At 37.0% G+C, this 23,422-nt stretch overlaps 2 protein-coding genes across 2 annotated transcripts; both read right to left on the bottom strand.

Annotated features, from left to right (window-relative positions):
• Nucleotides 1-11,723: 11,723 nt before the first annotated feature.
• Nucleotides 11,724-13,497, bottom strand: LOC125189324. The gene is made up of 3 exons (XM_048086610.1): nucleotides 12,877-13,497; nucleotides 11,932-12,468; nucleotides 11,724-11,825 (listed from the first exon to the last, which is right to left on the bottom strand). The coding sequence occupies exons 1-3, from the start codon at nucleotides 13,495-13,497 to the stop codon at nucleotides 11,724-11,726; spliced, it is 1,260 nt and encodes a 419-aa protein (XP_047942567.1).
• Nucleotides 13,498-21,046: 7,549 nt separating this feature from the next.
• On the bottom strand, nucleotides 21,047-21,685 carry LOC125189323. The gene is made up of 2 exons (XM_048086609.1): nucleotides 21,251-21,685; nucleotides 21,047-21,148 (listed from the first exon to the last, which is right to left on the bottom strand). The coding sequence occupies exons 1-2, from the start codon at nucleotides 21,683-21,685 to the stop codon at nucleotides 21,047-21,049; spliced, it is 537 nt and encodes a 178-aa protein (XP_047942566.1).
• Nucleotides 21,686-23,422: the final 1,737 nt, after the last annotated feature.

The following is a 23,422-nucleotide window of genomic DNA, read 5'->3' as shown; positions in this document are numbered from 1 at the left end:
AGCCTCTGCTCCGCTCTTCCTTAGGAATCCTCCGTTGGCCCCTGAATCCAACATAGCACAAATTTGCTCATTGAAGCTATTATATAAATGCCTACCTGAGGGTCCACGGTGAAACCATGGTTGGGGCACTTATGGAGGAGTCCTTTGAAACGAGCAACGGCCTCATAAAGGGGCTCGTTTGTACGCTGAACGAATTGGAAGATTTCACTCTTCAGCTTCAGTATGGTGCCCGACGGATAGTATTTGTCGAGGAATGCTGCCACTATGTCCTTCCACGTGGATACTTGCTCTGTAGGTAGACACTCAAACCACTCCTTAACAGATTATGTAAGGGAAAAGGGAAAGAGTCGTACCCTAATGGCGTCGTCGTCGACACCATTTAACTTCAGCGTGTTGGCAATTTCCATGAACCTCAAGAGGTGACGGTTTGCATCTTTCATGGCCCTACCTGAAAAAGGATGTTGCTCAACCCTTTGAATAAGGGGTATGCGCAGTTCAAAATTGTTAGCGTCGACACGAGGGCCCTTTGGAAACGTAAGAACGTTCTCGTGGTTGAACATATGCATAACAGGGACCAACTCCCAACTCCATGTTTTTCTTCTACTGCGCCTCTTTGGCGAGCTTCTCATCCATCAGGAGCTTCACTTGAGCCTGTAACATCTCCAGCTCAGTTCTATTGTCCTCGTCCGCCATTGCTAGTCGTTCACTTCTTATTCTCCTACGTGTCCTTTCAAGTTCGAGATCGAGCGGCTGTAAGTTGTCCTTCTCAGAGCACTTTCGCATAAACTACCTGAAAGAGACATAAACAAAAAAAATAAAACTAAAAATTAAAAACTGAAAGCAAGAAAATCCAAAGTAGCAAAATCGTCCGTTGGAAGATATCAATGACAAAGTGATGTTACTACCCGACAACGGCGCCGAAAACTTGATGCACTTTTTATTAGCACTAAAAATACCTGCAAATATACAGGGTAGATCTAGTATAGCTAAAGGTCAGTACCCAGGTTGTCGATCACGGGGAATAATATCACCGACTGACTATCTTCTACTAAGATTCTTTTACTATTTGGAGAAACAATGATTTTTATGAAAACTTTTGAAAACAAGAATACGGAAAGCAGTAAAAAGCTAATTGCAACAAAAACTAGAGGTAAGATATATGAGATAAGAGAATTCCAGGGATGCGCGTTCACAGTTATGGTTATACAAATTCCAACTACAATACACTAACACAGTATATACTTCGATAGAACGAGTCACACTAGTTATGCCCATGCGGAACAAGCGTAGATTACTTACACTAGGGTTGTCAGAATCAAAGAACCCTTGAAACCGTCGGTCGTTGGACACACAATCTTATCTGCCCTTTCAAAACCCTCAACCCACAATACTAAAGGCTAGTATAAGTGTTATGAAAAATAGGGCAATTGTGAATCGAGAAACAAAAAGAACGTAAATAGACACAAAATTTACGTGGTTCACCAACGTTGTGTTGGCTACGTCCACGGGGAAAACGGAGAACAAATTGTATTGTGACTGCAGTTTTCAGATACAGATCATGTGCTCTACTCCCATATATATAGGCACACATTAGACAGACTGGGCCTAGGAAACATAATCCTATCCCAATTAGGAAACCTAATCCTATACAAATTCAAGGCATACTAACAAATCTCCACCTTGACTTGAATTCTCCCTTGCAGACGCATCATCATAACACCAGACGAACAAACTTCTCCATTCTTGCCTCAGATTTGCCCTCCACGGGCAACTAACAGCTCATGACATTAAGCAAGTCCAAACAATGTTGGAACTTGCTCTGCGGGACTGACTTGGTGAACATATCAGCAGGATTATCAGCAGTACCTACTTTCTTCACCTCAATTCTCTTCTCATCTCTTAGAAAATAATACCTCACATCAATATGCTTAGTCCTTTCATGATGGACTTGATCCTTGGCTAAACAAATAGCGCTTTGACTGTGACAGAACACAACAGCTTGATCTTGATGTAAACCAAGATCACCAACTAACCCTTGCAACCATGTTCTCTCTTTAGCAGCTTCTGTCAACGTCATATCATCTGCTTCAGTAGTAGACAAAGTAACTGCAGCCTGCAAAGTTGATTTCCAACTAACAACAGAACCACTAAGAGTGAAAACATAACCGGTCATAGATCTTCTACTATCCACATCTCTAGTGTAGTCAGAATCAGAATAACCAGTCACTAAACAGTGATTATCACCTCCATAAATGAGACTAACATCAGACGTACCTCTCAAGTAACGAAAAATCCTCTTCACAGTCTGCTAGTGCTCCTTTCTAGGATTTTCCATGAACCTGCTAACAACGCTGACAGCATGCGCTATATCTGGCCTAGTACAAACCATGGCGTACATCAAACTCCCTACTGCATTAGAGTACGGGACTCGAGACATGTACTCCTCCTCAACTTTGGATTTCGGTGCAAGATCAAATGACAAATGAATGTTTATGGCACTTGGAGTATCAATAGCCTTAGATGCAGATATGTCAAATCTTGACAAAATCTTCTCAATGTAGCTCTTCTGTGACAGAGAAAGCTTTTTCTTTTCTCTATCTCTAGAAATCTCCATGCCTAGAATTTTCTTCGCAACACCCAAATCCTTCATTTCAAACTCAGCACTAAGTCGAGCTTTCAACTTCTGTACTTCAGACTTCGACTTCGCAGCTATGAGCATATCATCCATATATAGAACAAAATAGACCATAGAACCATCGTCAACTTTGTTTTGATAGACACAACAATCATAAGGACTCCTGCTGAATCCCAGCTTGATCATGTAATTGTCAAACCTCTTATACCACTGCCTCGGAGACTGCTTTAGTCCATACAAGGACTTCTTCAACTTGCACACATAATCCTCCTTGCCCGGAACCACAAATTTCTCTGGCTGAGTCATGTAGATATCCTCCTCAAGCAATCCGTGTAGGAAAGCCGTCTTCACATCTAGTTGTTCAAGCTCCAACTCATAATGTGCAACTATCGCAAGTAACACTCTGATGGAAGTGTGTCTCATTATAGTCAACCCCCTCCTTTTGCGTGAACCCTCTTGCAACTAGACGAGCCTTGTATGTAATGCCCTCATCTGATGTAGTGCATTCCTTCTCCTTGCCCGGAACCACAAATTTCTCTGGCTGAGTCATGTAGATATCCTCCTCAAGCAATCCGTGTAGGAAAGCCGTCTTCACATCTAGTTGTTCAAGCTCCAAATCATAATGTGCAACTATCGCAAGTAACACTCTGATGGAAGTGTGTCTCATTATAGTCAACCCCCTCCTTTTGCGTGAACCCTCTTGCAACTAGACGAGCCTTGTATCTAATGCCCTCATCTGGTGTAGTGCCTTCCTTCTTCTTGAAAATCCATTTGCAAGTGACAATCTTTCTCCCCTTAGGCCGTGGAACCAATTCCCAAGTCAGGTTCTTCAAAAGTGATTCTATCTCTTCTTGCATTGCAACGAGCCACTTGGCACGCTCACTGCCTGAAATAGCTTCCTTTTAGGTAGGTGTTTCATCTGCCGAAGGCTCATCTTCGACCTCATTGGCTACCTGCAATGCATATGACATCATATCCTCAAAACCATACCTCAACGGAGGCTTCACATTTGTCCTCCTAGCTCTGTCAATAGCAATGCTTCTCTGACGAGCTTGTGGATGAACATCCGAACTAGAAGTATCGGCGGCTTCAGCAGTAGTGTGTTGATCTTCTCCACCTTGGAGTTGTGATTCACTCACATCGTGAGTGACTTGCAGCTCCACCTGTTCATCAACACCATCCAAATCCTCTGTAGCAATAGACTTCACAGTAGAGTTAAGCATAGAATTTTCATCAAATACCATATTCCGACTGAGAATAATTATACCCTCTGAAGATAACCAAATTTTGTACCCCTTAACTCCATCTCCATAACCAACAAATACCCCCTTCTTAGCTCTTGGCTCCAATTTACCTTCACTCACATGATAGTAAACAGTTGTCCCAAAAACTCTCAACATAGAGTAATCTCCAGGTGAATCAGACCATACCTCGTACGGTATCTTGCAGTCAATGCCAGTGTGAGGTCCACGGTTGATCAGATAACAAGCCGTGTTTACTGCCTCTGCCCAAAACTTCCTAATCAAATCGGCTTGGAAGAGCATGCATCTTGCTCTCTCCAACAACGTCTGATTCATGCGTTCTGCCACACCATTCTGTTGTGGTGTATGTCTAACGATGTGATGGCGAACGATCCCTTCACTCCTACAAAACTCATCGAACTCAGACGAACAAAATTCCAGACCGTTATCTGTTCTCAATCGCTTGATCTTCTTCCTAGTCTGGTTTTCAATTAGAGTCTTCCACTCTTTGAACTTCTTGAATGCCTCACCTTTATGCTTCATCATAAACACCCAAGTCATTCTCGAGTAGTCATCAATCATCGACACAAAATACTTGTGTCCTCCAATAGACTCAACACGTGAGGGACCCCAACAATCCATATAAATGTAGTCAAGTGTCCTCTTCGTTCGATGAACACCCTTCTTTGGAAACTTGCTACGATGAAGCTTCCCCAATACACAGTGTTCGCAGAAATCAAGTTTCTGCACCTTATGGCCCGAAAGAAAATCACGATTCGACATGATTCTCATGCCACGTTATCCCATATGACCGAGCCTCATATGCCACAGCTTGGTCATATCCTTGGTTGCAACCTCGGATGATGCAATATTAGCAGAATTTGCCACGATGGAACCTCTCAAAACATACAAGGTACCTCGTTTCAAAGCTGTCAGAACCACCTTCGAACCTTTCAAAATACGCATTACTCCACCTTCACCTTTGAAACTAAACCACTTACTATCAAATGTACTCAGGGATATCAGATTCTTCGTCATCTGTGGAACATGCCTAACATCGTTCAAGGTGCAGAAGACCCCATCATGAGTCCTAATCCTGATTGAGCCGATGCCAACCACCTTGCAGACAGCACTGTTGGTCATGGTAACGTTGCCTCCATCTATCTGCTCATAAGTGTTGAAATACTCCCTGTGAGGACAGAGATGATATGACGCTCCAGAATCCAAAATCCACACATCATTACAGTGTGGCTGTTCATCCGCAACCAAGGCCAATTCTTCTTCCGAATTTGTGTCATCGGCTTCTGCCACAGTCGCAGAACCGTTAGCATCTTCCTTCTTGCCCAATTTCTTCTTTATCCTTGGACAATCAGTCTTCCAATGCCCTGGTTCTTTACAATATCTGCAGATGTCATCTGTCTTAGGGCCTTTAGGACCTTTTGAACCTTTTGAGTTCTGCTTCTTTTGTCTGAATTTCTTCTGTCCTTTACCCGTAACAGATAATCCCGATGGCAGATCTTTTGTGGCTGAACTCGTTGCCTGTTGACGATCCTCTCTGATGTGGAGAGCAGATCGAACATCCTCCAACGAAAGAGTTTCCTTGCCAGTCATAAAAGACTCAACAAAATTTTCGTAAGATTCAGGCAGAGACAAAAGCAAAATTAAAGCAGCATCCATGTCTTCTACTTTAACTTCAACATTACGCAAATCTAGCAAAATTTTATTCAAATTTTCCAGATGATCCCGAAGGGGCGTACCTTCCTGCATGCGTAACCGAAACAAACGTTGCTTCAAGAGCAACTTGTTGGTTAGAGACTTCGTCATGTATAGACTCTCCAACTTCGCCCAAAGAGCAGCAGCCGTCTCCTGATCCGCAACTTCGATGATAACATCGTCAGACAGGCTCAATATGATGGTCGAGTGGGCCTTTTCGTCTAGGGTTGTCCACTCCTTATCATCCTTCGTAGCCTTCTTTGTTTTGAGCGGCTCCCACAAACCCTGTTGCATCAGCAGAGATCGCATCTTGATCTGCCATAAACCAAAACTATTTCTCCCGGTGAATTTGTCAACCTTCACGTTCAGAGCAGACATCTCGATTAACCAGACAAAACCCTTGCAGCGGAATTCAAAACCCTAGTTCGAAAACCAAGGCTCTAGATACCAGTTTGTTACGACAAACAGGGCAATTGTGAATCGAGAAACAAAAAGAACGTAAATAGACATAGAATTTACGTGGTTCACCAACGTTGTGTTGGCTACGTCCACGGGCAAAAACGGAGAACAAATTGTATTATGACTGCAGTTTTCAGATACAGATCATGTGCTCTACTCCTAGGGGTGTCGAAACGGGTACCCGCACCCGATTTTGGCCAAAATTGTTGTCCCGATCTCGTCCCGCATTATGTCGGGTATTACCCGATACCCGAGTCGGGTATCCCGCACCCGACCCGACCCGAATTTATTATTATTATTATTATATTTTTTGTAAATCTTTTTTTATTATTTGAATTATCCCCAACTTGTTGATCGTTATCCGTAATAATGTTAGTATTTTGATGCATCCTAAAAAAACATAAAAGACTTCATAAATCATTAGACATTTTAATTAGTAGTATTCCATATGATATGCTCTGTATATATAATGCAGTGTAGCATATGCTGCTTTATACATAATGCATATGCTATATAGGAGTATATATTAGTAATAGAATACATATGCTATTAATAAATATATATGTGCTACTGTAGATATAATGCATGTGTGTGTAGCATATGCTACTGTATCCATTAGTAATTAAATACATATGCTTATGTATAATATAATACTATTGGTATAAGTATGCTTTAAAACATACTTTATTTTTAATAGAGGAAAAAAGACAAAAAAAATTATATATTGAAATCCGAGTCAATGAACGGGATAATTTAAAAATAAAAAACTACAAATACTAAACATAAATCGGGTAAATTTCGGGATTATCGGGTATCTCGAGCGGGTATCGGGTATACCCGATACCCGCAAAACCAAAAATATGATTACCCGATCCCGACCCGTTACCCGTTTCCCTCGGGTATCGGGTATCGGGTATCGGGTCGGATGTGCGGGTACCCAATACCCGCTACCCGTTTCGACACCCCTATCTACTCCCATATATATAGGCACACATTAGACAGACTGGGCCTAGGAAACATAATCTTATCCCAATTAGGAAACCTAATCATATACAAATTCAAGGCATACTAACAATAAAGAAGTAGGGATCGAATCAGAGATGGAAGCATAAGAAAGCATTCAAAAGACTTTGGACAAGGGTTTTGGCTGCTGCCACGCAACATTGGGTTGAGAACTTAACAGCTATACCTAGGAAACCATGATGAAAGCATGCATGACGGAAACAAAGATGCAATCAGAACAACACTCCAGCAACGAAAATTTACCAGACCTAGTGAATTACTTTTCCTAAAATACCTAGACAGATGAAGAACAGATCGTGGGAACCATTTCCTAAAATAGCAAGGTACGAATGAAAAGCTGCAATTAACTAACTAAGGATTTAACTAACAACTAGCTTCATCTTCACCAACGATTCACGATCACAAAATGCAGAAAACACAGTAAACAATAAATCAAAACAAAGCATGTCAAATTAAACTATCAGATTATGATTAACTAAGGAAATAAAACAGATCTACTACTACTAGACGAGGCAAATAAGAAAACACAAACTAAACTTTGAAACCATGCAGGAATCTAACAGATCTAAACATTGGACGCTTCATCCACTCCGGATCCAAGCCACCCACAACAAACCATAACAATTCCCATCTCCGATTTCACCGATCTAACCAAAATCAACAGATCAACTACAATTCAAATACCTGCAAGTATACATGGTAGATCTAGTATAGCTAAAGGTCAGTACCCGGATTGTCGATCACGGGAAATAATATCACCGACTGGCTACCTTCTACTAAGCTTCTTTTACTATTTGGAGAAACAATGATTTTTATGAAAACTTTTGAAAACAAGAATACGGAAAGCAGTAAAAAGCTAATTGCAACAAAAACTAGAGGTAAGATATATGAGAAGAGAAATCCAGGGATGCACGTTCACAGTTATGGTTATACAAATTCCAACTACAATACCCTAACACAGTTTATACTTCGATAGAACGAGTCACACTAGTTATGCCCATGCGCGTAGATTACTAAAACTAGGGTTGACAATCCTAGATTAGTAACTCCTAAAAGCTCCAAAGACCCTTGAAAAGTCCTCACTCTCAATTAACAGTGTCGTTTTAAGGGAAGCTAATTGTAGTGTCTATTAAGTGGATCTAACTCGCCAACCTCCTCTCACGATTATGTAGCAAGTTATATTAAATCTTCATCGAATGTGTCACTCTAGCATGAAGTATTACGGAGCGGGCCGCTATGGGTGTAGCGGTCGCTATGGTCCAGCGGTTGTTACGCCTGGTGCTGCAGGCCGCTGGACGGCTTGAACGCTCCAGACTTCCATCTTCGAGCGTATCATTATTTTGGGCTCGTGCATTGGTCTCTTGCAAGAACTTCATTAGGTCGCCCGAGACCCTAAAACAGGTCGAGGCGTCGGACCAAGGCATGAGCCTGTCGGGGCCTCGTCCAAGTACAAAAATCCACATGTCACATTAGGCCTCCACCACGACTCTATATAGTGTTTCCTACCATATTGTTCCTTCTCGGACCCTAGAAGTCCGAAAATGACGTGGTTGAAATTTGTTTGGGGCTCTAATATGTATAAAGGCCAAAAATGAAGAGGAGTTTGCACACATTTGTTGCACCTATGTTCAAAACATATAATGGGAAAACCATTGATTTCAAATGCGACACTTAGATATAGTACATCCCATTTAAATACTTCATCTGTTCGCCATTACATGTTTCATTTTTCCTTTTTCGTCCGTCCGCCAATAAATATCCCATTTCATTTTTACTATATTTAGTAGGTGAACCCTAAATTCTACTCCTTCCGTCCCATAAAAGTTGAGTCGTATTCCTTTTTAGTCCGTCCCAACAAAGTTGAGTCATTTCCTTTTTTAACAAAAGACAAAACATCCAATCACTCTTACTTTATTCCTTCATTTACTTTACTCTCTCTTATCTTTCCTACTTTTTTCATCTCTCCTATTTATTTAATATAAATTCTTAATCTCCGTGCCCAAAAGTTTTGTCTCAACTTTTATGAGACGGAGGGAGTACTAACTCATTCCACTCACATATTATAATTATACCAATATATAAAAGTGAGGATCACATTCCACTAACTTTTTATACCACTTTATTTACAAAGTCAAAGAAATTTCTTAAAACTTGTGCTAGTCAGATATGGGACATTTCGTCATGGACGAAGGGATTGTACTGCTAGTTTTTCACTAAGAGACCATTTATTTTATTCATGTTGTTCCAATTTTGAGACAATTATTTCAGATGAGGAAGAATTTTACCATCAAATAATAATAATAATAATAATAATATTTATAATTATTATTATTATTATTATTATTATTATTATTATTATTATTAAGTATAGAAGAAATTACTATCAAATCTCATAAATTTGGGAATAAATCCAATGCACATGTGGATGTTTCTTATAATACATCTAAAATTAAAATATGTACAATATCAATTGACGTATGATGCATTTTTTTATTAGCACTAAAAATACCTGCAAGTATATAGGGTAGATCTAGTTTAGCTAAAGGTCAATACTGGGATATAGAACATTGGGAATATAATTGCAACTAGTTATTATGTACTAAGCGTCAAAAACTATCTAGAGAAACAAGATAATTTTGGATTTTTGAAAGTAAAAACAATTAAAAGCAAGTAAACTACTAAATGCAAATAAATCACGGAGATAAAAGTATAGAGATAAGGGAATTCCAAGGATGTGCGTTCACAGTTATGGTTATACAAATTTCAACTACAATACCCTAGCACAGTTAATACTTTAATAGGAAGAGTCACCTAGTTTATGCTTATGCGATGCAAACGTTGGTTACTAACATTAGGGTTGTCAATCCTAAATATGTAACTCCCAAAAGCTCCTAAAACCCTTAAAAAGTCATCACTCTCAATTAATAGTGTCGTTTTAAGGGAAGTTAATTGTAATGTCTACTAAGTGAACCTAACTCGCTAGAATTCTCTCACAATCATGAAGCAAGTAATATTAGATCAGCACAGAATGTGTCACTCAAATGTGAATCGTCAAGATTAACTTAGGAAAGAAACAGAGTAAAAACATAACGGATATCAAATAGAAAAAAGAATTGTATAACCAAAGTCGTTACTAACACATCCATAGAATCCTATTAATTTAGTTACACATGATGTAATAATCTAAACACATAGATTGAAGGGAAAACAATTGGAACATTAAACTAAAGCTAATAAAATCCGTAGGTTGAATCCTTGTAGTTTTGATGCTCTTAAATCCGTCTTCAACTCCTTGCACAATGAAATACTCTATCTTTTAATCTCTGGAAAATTTGATGCAAAAAGAGGATCTAGAATTAGGGTTGGAGGAGGAGCTTTGAAGGCCCCCTTTGGGGGGCTATGGAAGGGTGAATTCTATGAATTAGGTTATGGGGTATATATAGGCTTGAGAAGGATTAAATTTGGTAAAAAGTCTCCTCCAAGCAATAGTAAAGATGGAATTTTCGTTCCCCATAGTAGAAGGAAAAGATTTGGCTTCACAAGGTAATGTCTTCATTCCTCCTTTAAATTTCCGCCTAAACTGTATTTGACAGCTTTGCGTGACTTTTTTAGAACGGTCATAACTTTATCCACAGAACTCCGATTGAGATGATCTTAGTACCAACGCGAAGTGCTTTCAAAGACGAAGAGAATGACATGTAGAAGGCCCTGATCGGACTTCAGGATCGCCGGAAAATTGAGTTTGAACACAGCTGTCGTGCACCGTATTTTTGTGGCGGTCGCCGGACATTAATCAGAAGCTTCTGACTCTTTTGTGGCGGTCTCCACGCATTTCCCGGCGGTCGATGGGCTACGGCGGTCGCCGGACGCCACCTGAAGCTCCAGATTTCCTACTTCACGTGTTGGCTCCCTTTTTAGGCTCAAATATACACATTTCTCACAAAACACGTCAAAATACCAAAATAGATCAAATATGCAAATAATGGACATGTAATGCAACTTTGACATGAAAAACGGACCAAATAATGGCCTTAAAACAGTGCAAAATCCGAGCGTATCAATGTACATGACAAAATGTTACGTATAAAATAAAATATTAGTAAAATTTAATACAATAAATCAATATCAAAATTATGTTGTCATAAATTTCTTATTCGATACATATACATTTATAGTACTATCATAGATCAAATTAAAAAAATCATCACAAATTTTTATATAAGAGATGCCATACTATACTTTATTATGAATCAAATTAGTACAGTAATTGTTAACACAAGAGCAACACTGGGACAATCATGGGTGACAGGTTGAGATGGCTTCAAGAATGGTAAAGACAGTCATGCTACTAGCGACCGATAATTATTTTTGACTCGACGAATAATACATTTTTTTTTTCTTATGAACAAATGTGCACGAGTTAATTTATTCATTCACTAATATATGATACGATAATGCCATGTAATAGGGACTGCTTCTAGCCTTGTTTTATGATTGCAAAGTTTCATTAGATTTGAAGAAGAGAATAGATTAGCAGTTGTAACACTGCTCAAATAGCATTAAAAACAAATAAAATTCTTCTACGGTGTAATCGATCTTATAGATAAAAATTTTATAATAAGAGTAATATTTGGTGCAATAATACAATTAGATTAAGCAATGACTTCATTCAGCGTGCATTCCCTCAACTTGACCTCTACAGATGTGTCAGTGCCACCCATGCCAACAACATCACAACATTCGCATCGATCCATCTAACAATTAAAGATAGAAAACAATAGTTAAAAATAGAATAAAAGATGAAAATGAAATTTAGGTGAATTATCAAATGTATAGTCTATAAAAAAAAATCACATTGACCTCTTTCCGCTTATTTGGGGGGGAAAGGACAGTGATTTGGGAGATGAGATCAGGTTTATATTTAGAAGTTAGAGAGCAAGGTGGTAGGCCACGAGGCTTGGCTCGAGAGTAGGTGGCGAGGATTCCCATTGAGACCTTGTCTAGTTTCTCAAAGAAGAAAACATGGGGGGCATGACATGAATCATTATAGGGTAATCTCGTATCGAACATATAAAACGGGCGTGAGGCTCTGGCCGCCCATGGCTTGAATGTCTCGAGGGGCTTTTGCAGGTGGCTTCGAGGCATGATTTGCTCGTATATGTGGGCGGAGTAGCCCCACGAAATGGACAAGGACCAATTGTTCTGCTTGTGGTAGCAGATGGTTTGCTGCAGCATGCGAGACTGGTCAGCCGTAGCCGCCTCCATGAGATGGCGTATTGACTGGTGACGGTCCATGCCCGGGAATATCGGTTCAACCTTGTGTAAATGATGGAGTGAGAGTAGTGGGGATTTTGGATGTGAAGATAAGAATCCAGAGAGGTCGTTGAGTAAATCGATCTACAAAAATGGTAGTATTAAATAAAATTTTAGAATGGAATAATTATATTATACGGATACGTACCATAATAATAATAACAATAATGTGTGTGAGTTAACTAAGCGATAGCGAGGTTAATGCCTGAGGTCTCACGTTCGAGTCCTGTGTAACACTACCTTTAAATTTAAATTCATATTTACCCAAAAAAATACTACTCTGTTTAACTAAGAAATGTTGATTTAAGTAGAATTCGTCAAATTAGACCATCTATTGCAGGTTTGTGTAACATGGTCTATTATATTACTCATGATCATGTCAGAATATTTAATAAAAACCTACAATCTTGCTTCTAGAATTCCTAAGTTGTCATTATATGTAGTAATTCGCATACAAGAGATGTTAGCAAGAACTATGGGAAAGATAGATACCTGATGAATTCCCTTATGGGGATAGAGATTGACACCAATATCAGCAATACAAGACATAGTAATGGTATCAGCTGAATACACGTGAGCATATCGTCTTAGACAATTCTCCATATCATTTGCAAGAGCTTTTGCAAGAGGATAGCTCAAAATAAATCCAGCTCCGCCAAAACCTTGGTTAAAGGAGAAAAAATAATTGTTCGTGATAAATTCCGAGTTCCCCCCAAAATAATAGTACTTCCGATGGTCAAATCCACCGAGAACATCGATCATGTTCTCCACGAAGAAAATAGAGTCGTCGTCCCCCATCACGACCCACCTAAGGTTCGTGTCGCGCATCTCCCTCACCACCTCCATGATCCCGTGGACCATGCGGATCATTATTGGGGCTCGTGCATTGGTCTCTTGCAAGAACTTCGTTAGGTCGTCCGAGACCCTAAAAGGGGGCAAGGCATCAGACCAAGGCATGAGATCTTCAGTTGGGGCCTCGTCCAAGTACAAAACTCCACGTGTCACATTAGGCCTCCACCACGACTCTATATAGTGTTTCCTATCATACCAAGCCTTCTCGGACCCTAGAAGTCCGAAAATGACGTGGTTTAAATTTGTATGGGGCTCTTCCATAGAAACAAAGAATTTGGATTTGTGCTCGTCGTTGAGAAAGAAAACAAAGATTAAATATGTAAAAAGGCCAAAAATGAAGAGGAACTTGAACACATTTTTTACACCTAAGCTCAGAACTGGTAATGAGAAAGTCTGAGATTTCAAAAATACGACACTGGACTGTGGGGCAATCAATCTATTTAAATGTAGTAATTACTAGTTGTCCACCCACAGTCCTTTAATTTTATTAATTGTTTTTCCAATTTTGTGACATCTGTTTCATATAGGTAACAATTTCATTATGGGTATAACACAATTATGTATAGAAAAATTACTGACAAATCTATAAATTTGGGAATAAATCAATGCACATGTGCATGTTTCTGATAATATATCTAAAATGAAAATCGAAGTAATAAATGTTCATAACAAAAAGCTAAGTGTAGAAGAATAAGTATATTAGCAAACTTTTGTAATTATTAAAAACAATCAATATCAAATTTTATGTTTCATACCTTTGACATTTCATATGTATATATTTATGATATATCATAGATCAATTTAGAAAATATAATCACAAATTTTAATATTATAAGATACACATAATATATAATACATTTTTTATACCCATCACAACCCACCTAAGGTTCGTGTCGTGCATCTCCCTCACCACTTCCATGATCTCGTGGACCATGCGGATCATTATTGGGGCTCGTGCATTAGTCTCTTGCATTAACTTCGTTAGGTCATCCAAGACCCTAAAAGGGGACGAGGCGTCGGACCAAGGCATGAGATCCCTTGTCGGCAGTGGCGGACCTATAGAGGGGCATGGGGTCTCATGGAACCCCCAACATTCGTCAGAATTACTATAGTTGTATTAGTTTCACTTGAATAATAAAATCCTTTATATATTTCGTAACTTCCTACAACCATGCCACAACTCCTTGCGGTGAGAAAATATCGAAAAATATTCTACAATTGTTAATACTCCAAATTGGAATCCCCCCTGCGTCCGCCACTGCCTGTCGAGGCCTCGTCCAAGTACAAAAACCCATGTGTCACATTAGGCCTCCACCACGACTCCATATAGTGTTTCCTATCATGCCACGCCTTCTCAGACCCTAGAAGTCCGAAAATGACGTGGTTGAAATTTGTATGGGGCTCTAAAATATAAAAAGGCCAAAAATGAAGAGGAGTTTGCACACATTTCTTGCACCTATGTTCAAAACTTATAATGGGAAAACCATTGATTTCAAATACAACACTGGGATGTAGTGCAGTCCCATTTAAATACTCCATCGGTCCGCTATTAAATGTCTATTTTTTATTTTTCGTCAATCCACCAATAAATATCTAATTTCATTTTTACTATTTAGTAAGTGGACCTAAAATTTTACTAACTCATTCCCTCACATATTATTATTAAACCAATATATAAAAGTAAGGCTCACGTTCCACTAAATTTTTCTACCACTTTACTTTACAAAGTCAAATAATTTCTTAAAATTCGTGCTAGTCAGATATGAGACTTATAGTCAAGGACGGGGGAGTGTACTACTAGTTGTTCACACACAGACTTTTAATTTTATTCATGTTGTTCCAATTTTGAAACAATTAATTTCAGATGAGGAATAATTTTACCATCAAATAATAATAATAATCATATATTTGTATAATATAATTGAAGGATAGAAGAAATTACTATCAAATCTTATAAATTTGGGAATACATCCAATGCACATGTGAATGTTTCTTATAATATCATCTAAAATTAAAATATGTACAATATCAATTGATGTACATAACAAAATGTTATGTATAAAAGAAAATATTAGTAAAATTTATTACAAAAAATCAATATCAAATTTATGTTATCATAAATTTCATATTTCATACATATACATTTATTATACTATCAGATCAAATTAAAAAAATCATCAAAAATTTTTATATAAGAGATGCCATAATAAACTACTCCCTCCGTCCCGCTTAAGATGACACGTTTTCCTTTTTAGTTTGTCCCAACTAAGATGACACATTTCCTTTTTTGGTAACTTTCTCTCTCCAATTAATACACTCAACCACTTTTTCTCACTCCTATTAAAATATTAATCTTTCTTTATCCCTCTACTCTATACTTACACTCACTTTCTCTCTCTTCAATTAAACACTTTAACCAATAACTCATAAAACTCTGTGCCGGCTAAGCAATGTGTCATCTTAGCCGGGACGGAGGGAGTATTATACTTTAGAGCATCCGCAATGGTGCTTAGGCCAGCAATAGGTCAGCCATTCTCTCCTCTCGCCACGTCAGCAACACTAAAAATTCCACCTGCCACATCGATTTAGGCCAGCCCACAGGCCAGCCGCAATAAAAATAATTCAAAATATACTACATTTACGGAATTAAAATTACGATTAAAATACGGAATTAAACTTACGAGACATATACGGGAAAATTCATTAATTTTATTTAAATAAAAAAAAAAAGTACATTAACTAAAAATCATAAAAATAACATAATAAAAAAAAATCCGAGCTTCCACACACGAGCCACCTTGAATCTGTTATAGTTTGCCGCTAGCCGAACGGGGGTCTCTGTTTTATGACATGTTTCTGTTTTAGGTCTTAATTTTGTATTGGGCTAGTTGTTATTGTCCATCGCTAGATGTTGCTCTTGTACAGTAAATTTAGAGATAGAGAAAATCGCGTTTATATAGTTTTTCAAAAATTAAAAATAAAATTGAATTTTTTTTTTAAAAGAATTAAAAAAAATTTTAAAAAAGAATAAATAAAAAAACAAAATTCGGCGCTGGCCGATCGGGCCGCCACAATGGCGGCCAGCGCCGAGCGATCGGCCAGCCCACGCCGATCGGCTCGCCGACTGCAATGGTTCGACTAGCCAATCGGCCAGCGCGACGAATCGGCTAGCCGGTCGCTAGCCAACCATTGCGGATACTCTTATTATGAATCAAATTACTACAGTGATGGGACAGTCATGGGTGAGAGGCCGAGGTGGTGGAGGATCCCCTGCTAGGGGGAAAAACACAGCACAAGGTGTTGTACTATGAAACGCACACAATTCTTCTTCAAACGACATGTTATACTATTAGTACTACAATTTAATTTAATCCATTTACTTCACTTTTCATGTTATACTATTAATTAATACAGTATATATATTTAGTACTCCCTCCGTCCCATTCACTTTTCATGTTATACTATTAAGTAATACAGTATATATATTTAGTACTCCCTCCGTCCCATTGAAGATGACTCACTTTCCTTTTTAGTTTATCCCAACTAAAATGACTCATTACTTAAAATGGAAATACATGTATCTCTACTTTATTCTCTCTCTTACTTTACTCTCTCCTCTCAACACACAAAATAAAGTTGCATAAAATCTCGTGCCGCCCAAGAAAGAGGTCATCTTTCTTGAGACGGATGGAGTATTAATTATTAAGACTAAATGTCAAAATTGGTCCTGAACATATGGTCATTTTACATTTTTGGTCCTAAACATTATCTTTTGGATTTTTGGTCCTGAATATATGAAAATTTGATCATTTTGATCTTCCGTCGACATTTCGTTAAAAACTAACGGTCAACGGGTTTAATCCCGATTTTGACCAAATTAAAATCATTTTGGTCCTCCCTAATTAATTCCCTTCGATATGGATTTCCCAAATTCCCCAAATCGAACCATTCTTCCGAGTTCTTCAATCTCAGATCGCTAAATATGCCTCAGAGACACTCGAGAACAACAACGATTTAGCATTTTTTTTCACGTACGATGAGAAGCGGAAGCTAGGGTACGGCACACAGAATGAGAGATTGGGAAGGGATTCCATCAAGCCCTTCGACGCATGTTCCCTCTGTTTGAAGCACTTTATTGAGCCTATGTCATGCGGTAAAGGCCATGTTTTCTGCAAGGAGTGCATTTTGGAATGTCTTTTGGCGCAGAAGAAAGATATTCACAGGTCACCATGTTTACCTACTATGTTTATGCATTCAATTTTTCGTTTTAAATGCTAATTGCTTGAATATCGGTTTAGTTGGTCACTACTTGCAAATTGTTTTGCAGAATATTACTACTTGTAGAGAATATTGCAGTGAAGTGCAAATTAAAGCAATTGAAGAGGATGACAAAAAGGAGAGAAATTTGTTCGACCTGGCGTCGCCAGAGTCGCGGCCGCTGCTGGAGTGGTGATGATGGGTTTAGAATATTTATAAAAATAATTAGGGAGTAAAAAATTAGAATTAAAAGTTTAATTTGGTCAAAATCGGGATTAAACCCGTTTACCATTAGTTTTTAACGGAAATATTGACGCGATGACCAATTGTGATCCGATTTGAAATGTGCAGGACCAATTGTGATTCGAATTGAAATGTGCAGGACCAAAAAATCCAAAAAAATAATATTTATGACCAAAAACGTAAAATGACCATATGTTCAAGACCAATTTTGGTCATTACTCAATTATTAATCATGACAAAATAGTCCAATAGAAATATTAAACGACATGCAATTACTTAGTGGAGTACTACAATTTCATTTTATTCATTTACGGCACTTTTCTTGTTATATTAATATTACTATAAAAATGCAATTATCAAATGGCTTAAAAATTAAAATGAATAACGAAACAGATACTAAAAATAAAATATAGTACATAATAAATACGACACTTGAATGTAGGGGCACTCCATTTAAATAGTGGATATGGATCCCCTGCTGTGCTCAAAGCCACAGCAAGGTGTGCTGTTCCATACAGCCAAATATTTAATTAAAAAAGAAATTAATATTTAAATGTTATTATTTATGAATTTTATATTTAGCCGTGTGAAACAGCACACCCTGTTGTGGCTTTGATCACAGCAGGGGATCCATATCCTTAAACAGTACTCCCTCCGTCCCAGAAAAGTTGGCACACTTTCCTTTTTAGTTTGTCCCACAAAAGATGTCACATTTCCCTTTTTGGAAAAAGTTCTCTCTCACATGAATATAAAAATTATATTTTCTCTCTCCATTTAACACACAAAACAAAACCTCCTAAAATCCCGTGTCATTTTCAAAGTATGTCAACTTCTCTGGGACGGAGGGAGTACTAGCAGTAATTACTAGTGTTCCACACACGGTCCTTTTATTTTATTTAAAAAAATTTCCAATTTTGTGACAACGGTTTCATATTTCATTATATAAATAATAATCATATATGGGTATAACACAATTAATTATAGAAAAATTGCTAACAAATCTATAAATTTGGGAATATATCAATGAACGTGCATGTTTATGATAATATACTATCTAATATGAAAATTGGAGTACGTATAACAGTAAATAATGTGCATAACAAAAAGTTAAGTATAGAAGAGTAAGTATATTAGTAAAATTTTGTAATTTTTGAAATAAGTCAATATCAAAGTTTATGTTTCAGACCTTTCACATTTCATACATGTACATTTATTATAAATCATAGATCTATTTAGAGAATATATATCATCACAATTTTTAATATAAAATACACATAATATATACTCCATAATACATTCGCGCGGACGGAAGCCAGCACTTTTAGCCTTCCCACTGGATTATCTTCCAAGACATCACCAGCACTTCCTGATAGTATATTTTAAAATATGTCATACATCAACTTTGTCATTGGATACAAAACGACGTCTTTTGGTGATACTGAAAATAGAGATTCTTACCGGAGATTCTCTCAGTTTTGACTCCTCTTGAGCTTGAAAGTTTCAGCCCTAAAAAAAGATCCAAGAAAATAAGAAACATATTATCAAAGCCCGACTCAGATTCCTCATTTCTGAATCAACAGAAAAAAAAAAAAAAAAAAAAAAAAAAAAAAAAAAAAAAAAATCAACAACAACTGAAACAACAGCATGGAAATTATGGATTTAATCACCAATTTATAAATGCCATTAATGAGTGATAAAATGGAGGAACTTTTGTTATAGTTAGGATGTCAGTACAAGAAACACTTTTCTTTCTCACTTTGCAATAAAATTGAAATCTTGATTCTAACTATTTTTTCGTAGAACATTTATAACTTAGTCACAACTTTCACGAATTCGGAAGTTACTTGTAGTACATGTATATTTAAAAACTTAATAGCATCCGTAAAAAAAATGTCTATTTCAAGAAATAAAAAAGGGTACCAAGTACAAATAAACCGAAAGCCTAATTAATCTTGTTATGAGGATAGTTAAGCTAATCTTTACTAACTTTTTTAATGGAAAAGTTTTGTGGATGACATGTCTCAGAAACATTAAGTCCATTCAATAGTTTAATCAATAATTTATCAAAATATAATTAAGTTTGCAGTTGGCATGTCTCACAAACTTGAAATTAATTACATATAGTTGTATTAGGGTTATTGTGGCAACATTTAGGTGTTGTTTGGTTGCTATGACTAATTAATTATCAGTATAATTTTGCAAATCGAACATCTCTTTAGTATATTATTTTTAACAGATAAACATATAAACAAATTAATTCTAAATGTAATATCCCAAGCTAGTAGTAGTGACCGGTATTTATTTTAGGATTAATAGTCATTTAAATCACGAAATTTTGTCAAATTCTGATTTGCCCTATGAACTTTAAAATTGAAATATTATTAAATCACAAAGTTTCAATTTTTCTCAATTCTCATCCATGCATCAAATGTCGTGTTTCATTAAAATAATCTTTTTTTCTTTTATATTCCTATATTTTCTCACTTCTATACAAAAGAAAATGCAGATTAGTGAGGGAATTAGTGACGACATGATGTACCTTCACTAATTAGTGGTGCAATGTGTTCGTCACGAATAGTGACAGACTAGTCTGTCACTAATACGAACTTACAAACGCAGCCGCCTAAGTTTTCCGTCAGTGTGGTTGTTAGTAATTTAGGGACAACAATCCATCACTAATACTTTTTTAGTCACAAGTTTTTCAGTCACGGCTTCTATGCTACACTAGTATGTCACTAGCCCTGTTTAGTGTTGTTCGAGTTTTTTTTAGAGCTTATTTTATTGTATTGTCGTTTTTAACCTCGCAAAGAGATGATAATTTGTACATGGAGAAAAATTGAAACTTTGTAATTTAATATTTCAAAATTCATGGGAATTTAACCAAACTTCGTTTTTAAAATGACTATTATCCATTTATTTTATTTCTTAATCTTCGTGCTCATAAGAAATACACCAACGGTAATGCAATGGAGGAAGTATTAGTTCTCTCGATGGCCTGAGCAGCATACATGTGTCAATAAAATAGAAACACATGAACAAGTGTAAAAATCCCACCTTTAGCACCAGCCACCATGTGCACGAGTTAATTCATCCACTATTGATACGATGATGCCATGTAGTAGGGACTACTTCTAGCCTTGTTTTCTGATTTTAAAGTTTCATTAGATTTGAAGAAGTGAATTGATTAGCAGTTGTAACACTGCTCAAATTGCATAAAAAACCAAATAAAATTCTTCTACGGTGTAATCGGTCTTATAGATAAAATTTTCATAATAAGAGTAGTAATATTTGGTGCAATAATACAATTAGATTAAGCAATGACTTCATTCACCCTGCATTCCCTCAACTTGACATCTACAGATGTGCCAGTGCCACCCACACCAACAACATCACAACATTCACATCGATCCATCTAACAATAAAAGATAGAAAACAATAGGTAAAAAATAGAATAAAAGATGAAAATGAAAGTTAGGTGAATTATCAAATGTATAGTCTAAAAAAACACATTTACCTCTTTCCGCTTACTTGGCGAGGAAAGGACAGTGATTTGGGAGATGAGATCAGGTTTATATTGAGAAGTTAAAGAGCAAGGCGGTAGGCCGCGAGGCTTGGCTCGAGAGTAGGTGGTGAGGATTCCCATTGAGACCTTGTCTAGTTTCTCAAAGAAGAAGACATGGGGGGCATGACATGAATCATTAGAAGGTAATCTCGTATCGAAAATAAAATACGGTCGTGCGTGTGTGGCCTTCAATGGCTGGAATGTCTCGAGGGGCCTTTGCAGGGCGCTTCGAGGCATGATTTTCTGGTATATGTGGGCAGAGTAGCCCCATGAAATGGACAAGGACCAATTGCTCTCTCTATTGTAGCAAATGGTCTGCTGCAGCATACGGGACTGGTCAGCCGTAGCCGCCTCCATGAGGTGGCGTATCGAGTGTTGATGGTCCATGCCCGGGAATATTGGTTCGACCAAGTCTAAATGATGTAGTGAGAGTAGTGGAAATTTTGGATGTGAGGATAAAAATTCAGAGAGGTCGCCGTGTAAATCGATCTGCCAAAAGGATATTAAAGTGCTAATAAAATATTAGAGTGCTATATATATATATATATATATATATATAGGATTGTGTTAAAATGACAACATCTCTTAAAGTAACACCATACCACCATTCCTAGCCAATCATTTGTATATGTGGACGAATAATAAGTTGTCATGTGGCAATCATAAAAATTGCTCAAGGATAAATTTTCACGGACTGCAATATCTAATACACTAGACTGCAATTTTACCCGACTGCAATATCCAATATGCTAGACTGCAATATATAGATTGCAGTTTAGCGTTTATACTATTGCAGTCTAGCATATATAATATTGCGAGTCTAGCGTGGTGTCACAAAGTGTCATTTTAAGAGTGTTGTCATTTTAACGCACCCCTATATATATAGGGATGTATTAAGTCAAAACGCTAAGTATAAGTAAAACTCAAAACACTTGCAGTCCATTGGATCTTATGATCTAACGGTTAGATTAATGTCACGTGTCATCTAATGATGTAGAATTTTAGACTAATAATGTAGCTCGGATAATAATGTAGCATTTTAGTTTAATAATGTACAGTTTTAGTCTTACAATGTACATTTCTAGTCTAATAATGTACCTCGGCTAATAATGTAGATTTTTAGTATGATAATGTAACTAATCACAACCATCCAATCTAATGATCCAAGGGCTGTGATTAGTGCTGTGTTTTACACTAAGATGTTGTAAGGACCCTAACACACCCCTATATATATATATATATATATATATAAATATATAGAGTCCTATTATCCACAAATCCACTCTTAAAGACCGAACCACCGAACCCTACCAAATTAGGGCTTTTAGATCTAGTTTTTTATGGATAAGATACAGAAATTTATAAATTATTTTCGCCTTCATCACGAGCCTATTTTAATTCATCCGAAGGTAAATAAGTCATACTAACATGTTACGAAGATTTAACTTCGTTCCAGAATATATTACTTCATTCTAGTAGGTTTTTACTTCATTCTAGTGAGTTTTTACTTCATTCCAAGTAGGTTTTTACTTCATTTCAGTACGTAAATGTGGTTTCGCCGTTGCGTGTCGGTCTTTCTCTCTACAATATCTATCACCAACGCCATGACGCTAATATGGTTTAATAAACACATTGAATAATGTAATAAATTGTTGGAATGAAGTATGTGTAGAAGCATTTGAAGTACAGAATGAAGTAATAAACCTATATAATGAAGTAACATGGGCTAGTAATGAAGAAGAAAAAAATTTCGCAGCAGCACATCTCATCAAAAAAACTAGATCTAATGCTTGTCGGTCTTTCTCTCTACAATATCTATCACCAACGCCATGGCGCTAATATGGTTTAATAAACACATTGAATAATGTAATAAATTGTTGGAATGAAGTATGTGTAGAAGCATTTGAAGTACAGAATGAAGTAATAAACCTATATAATGAAGTAACATGGGCTAGTAATGAAGAAGAAAAAAATTTCGCAGCAGCACATCTCATCAAAAAAAAAACTAGATCTAATGGCCCAGATTTGGTCTCTAGTTCGGTCTTTAAAATTGGTTCGACATTGATCACAACTCTATATATATATATATATATATATAGTCAATAAATTTGAATGAATCATCAC

This window comes from Salvia hispanica, chromosome 5 (assembly GCF_023119035.1).
Source record: "Salvia hispanica cultivar TCC Black 2014 chromosome 5, UniMelb_Shisp_WGS_1.0, whole genome shotgun sequence".
NCBI classification, from domain to species: Eukaryota; Viridiplantae; Streptophyta; class Magnoliopsida; order Lamiales; family Lamiaceae; genus Salvia; species Salvia hispanica.
The sequence above is the reverse complement of the archived record's forward strand: the minus strand, read 5'-3'. Positions and strand labels throughout refer to the sequence as shown.

Coding starts and splice junctions, on each gene's coding strand:
- LOC125189323 (XM_048086609.1), bottom strand. CDS start 21,685: ATGGACCATCAACACTCGATACGCCACCTCATGGAGGCGGCTACGGCT. Junction 21,149..21,250: donor CGCCAAGTAAGCGGAAAGAG/GTAAATGTGTTT, acceptor TTTTATTGTTAG/ATGGATCGATGTGAATGTTG.
- LOC125189324 (XM_048086610.1), bottom strand. CDS start 13,497: ATGGAAGAGCCCCATACAAATTTAAACCACGTCATTTTCGGACTTCTA. Junction 12,469..12,876: donor CCCATAAGGGAATTCATCAG/GTATCTATCTTT, acceptor CCATTTTTGTAG/ATCGATTTACTCAACGACCT. Junction 11,826..11,931: donor CCCCAAATAAGCGGAAAGAG/GTCAATGTGATT, acceptor TTTAATTGTTAG/ATGGATCGATGCGAATGTTG.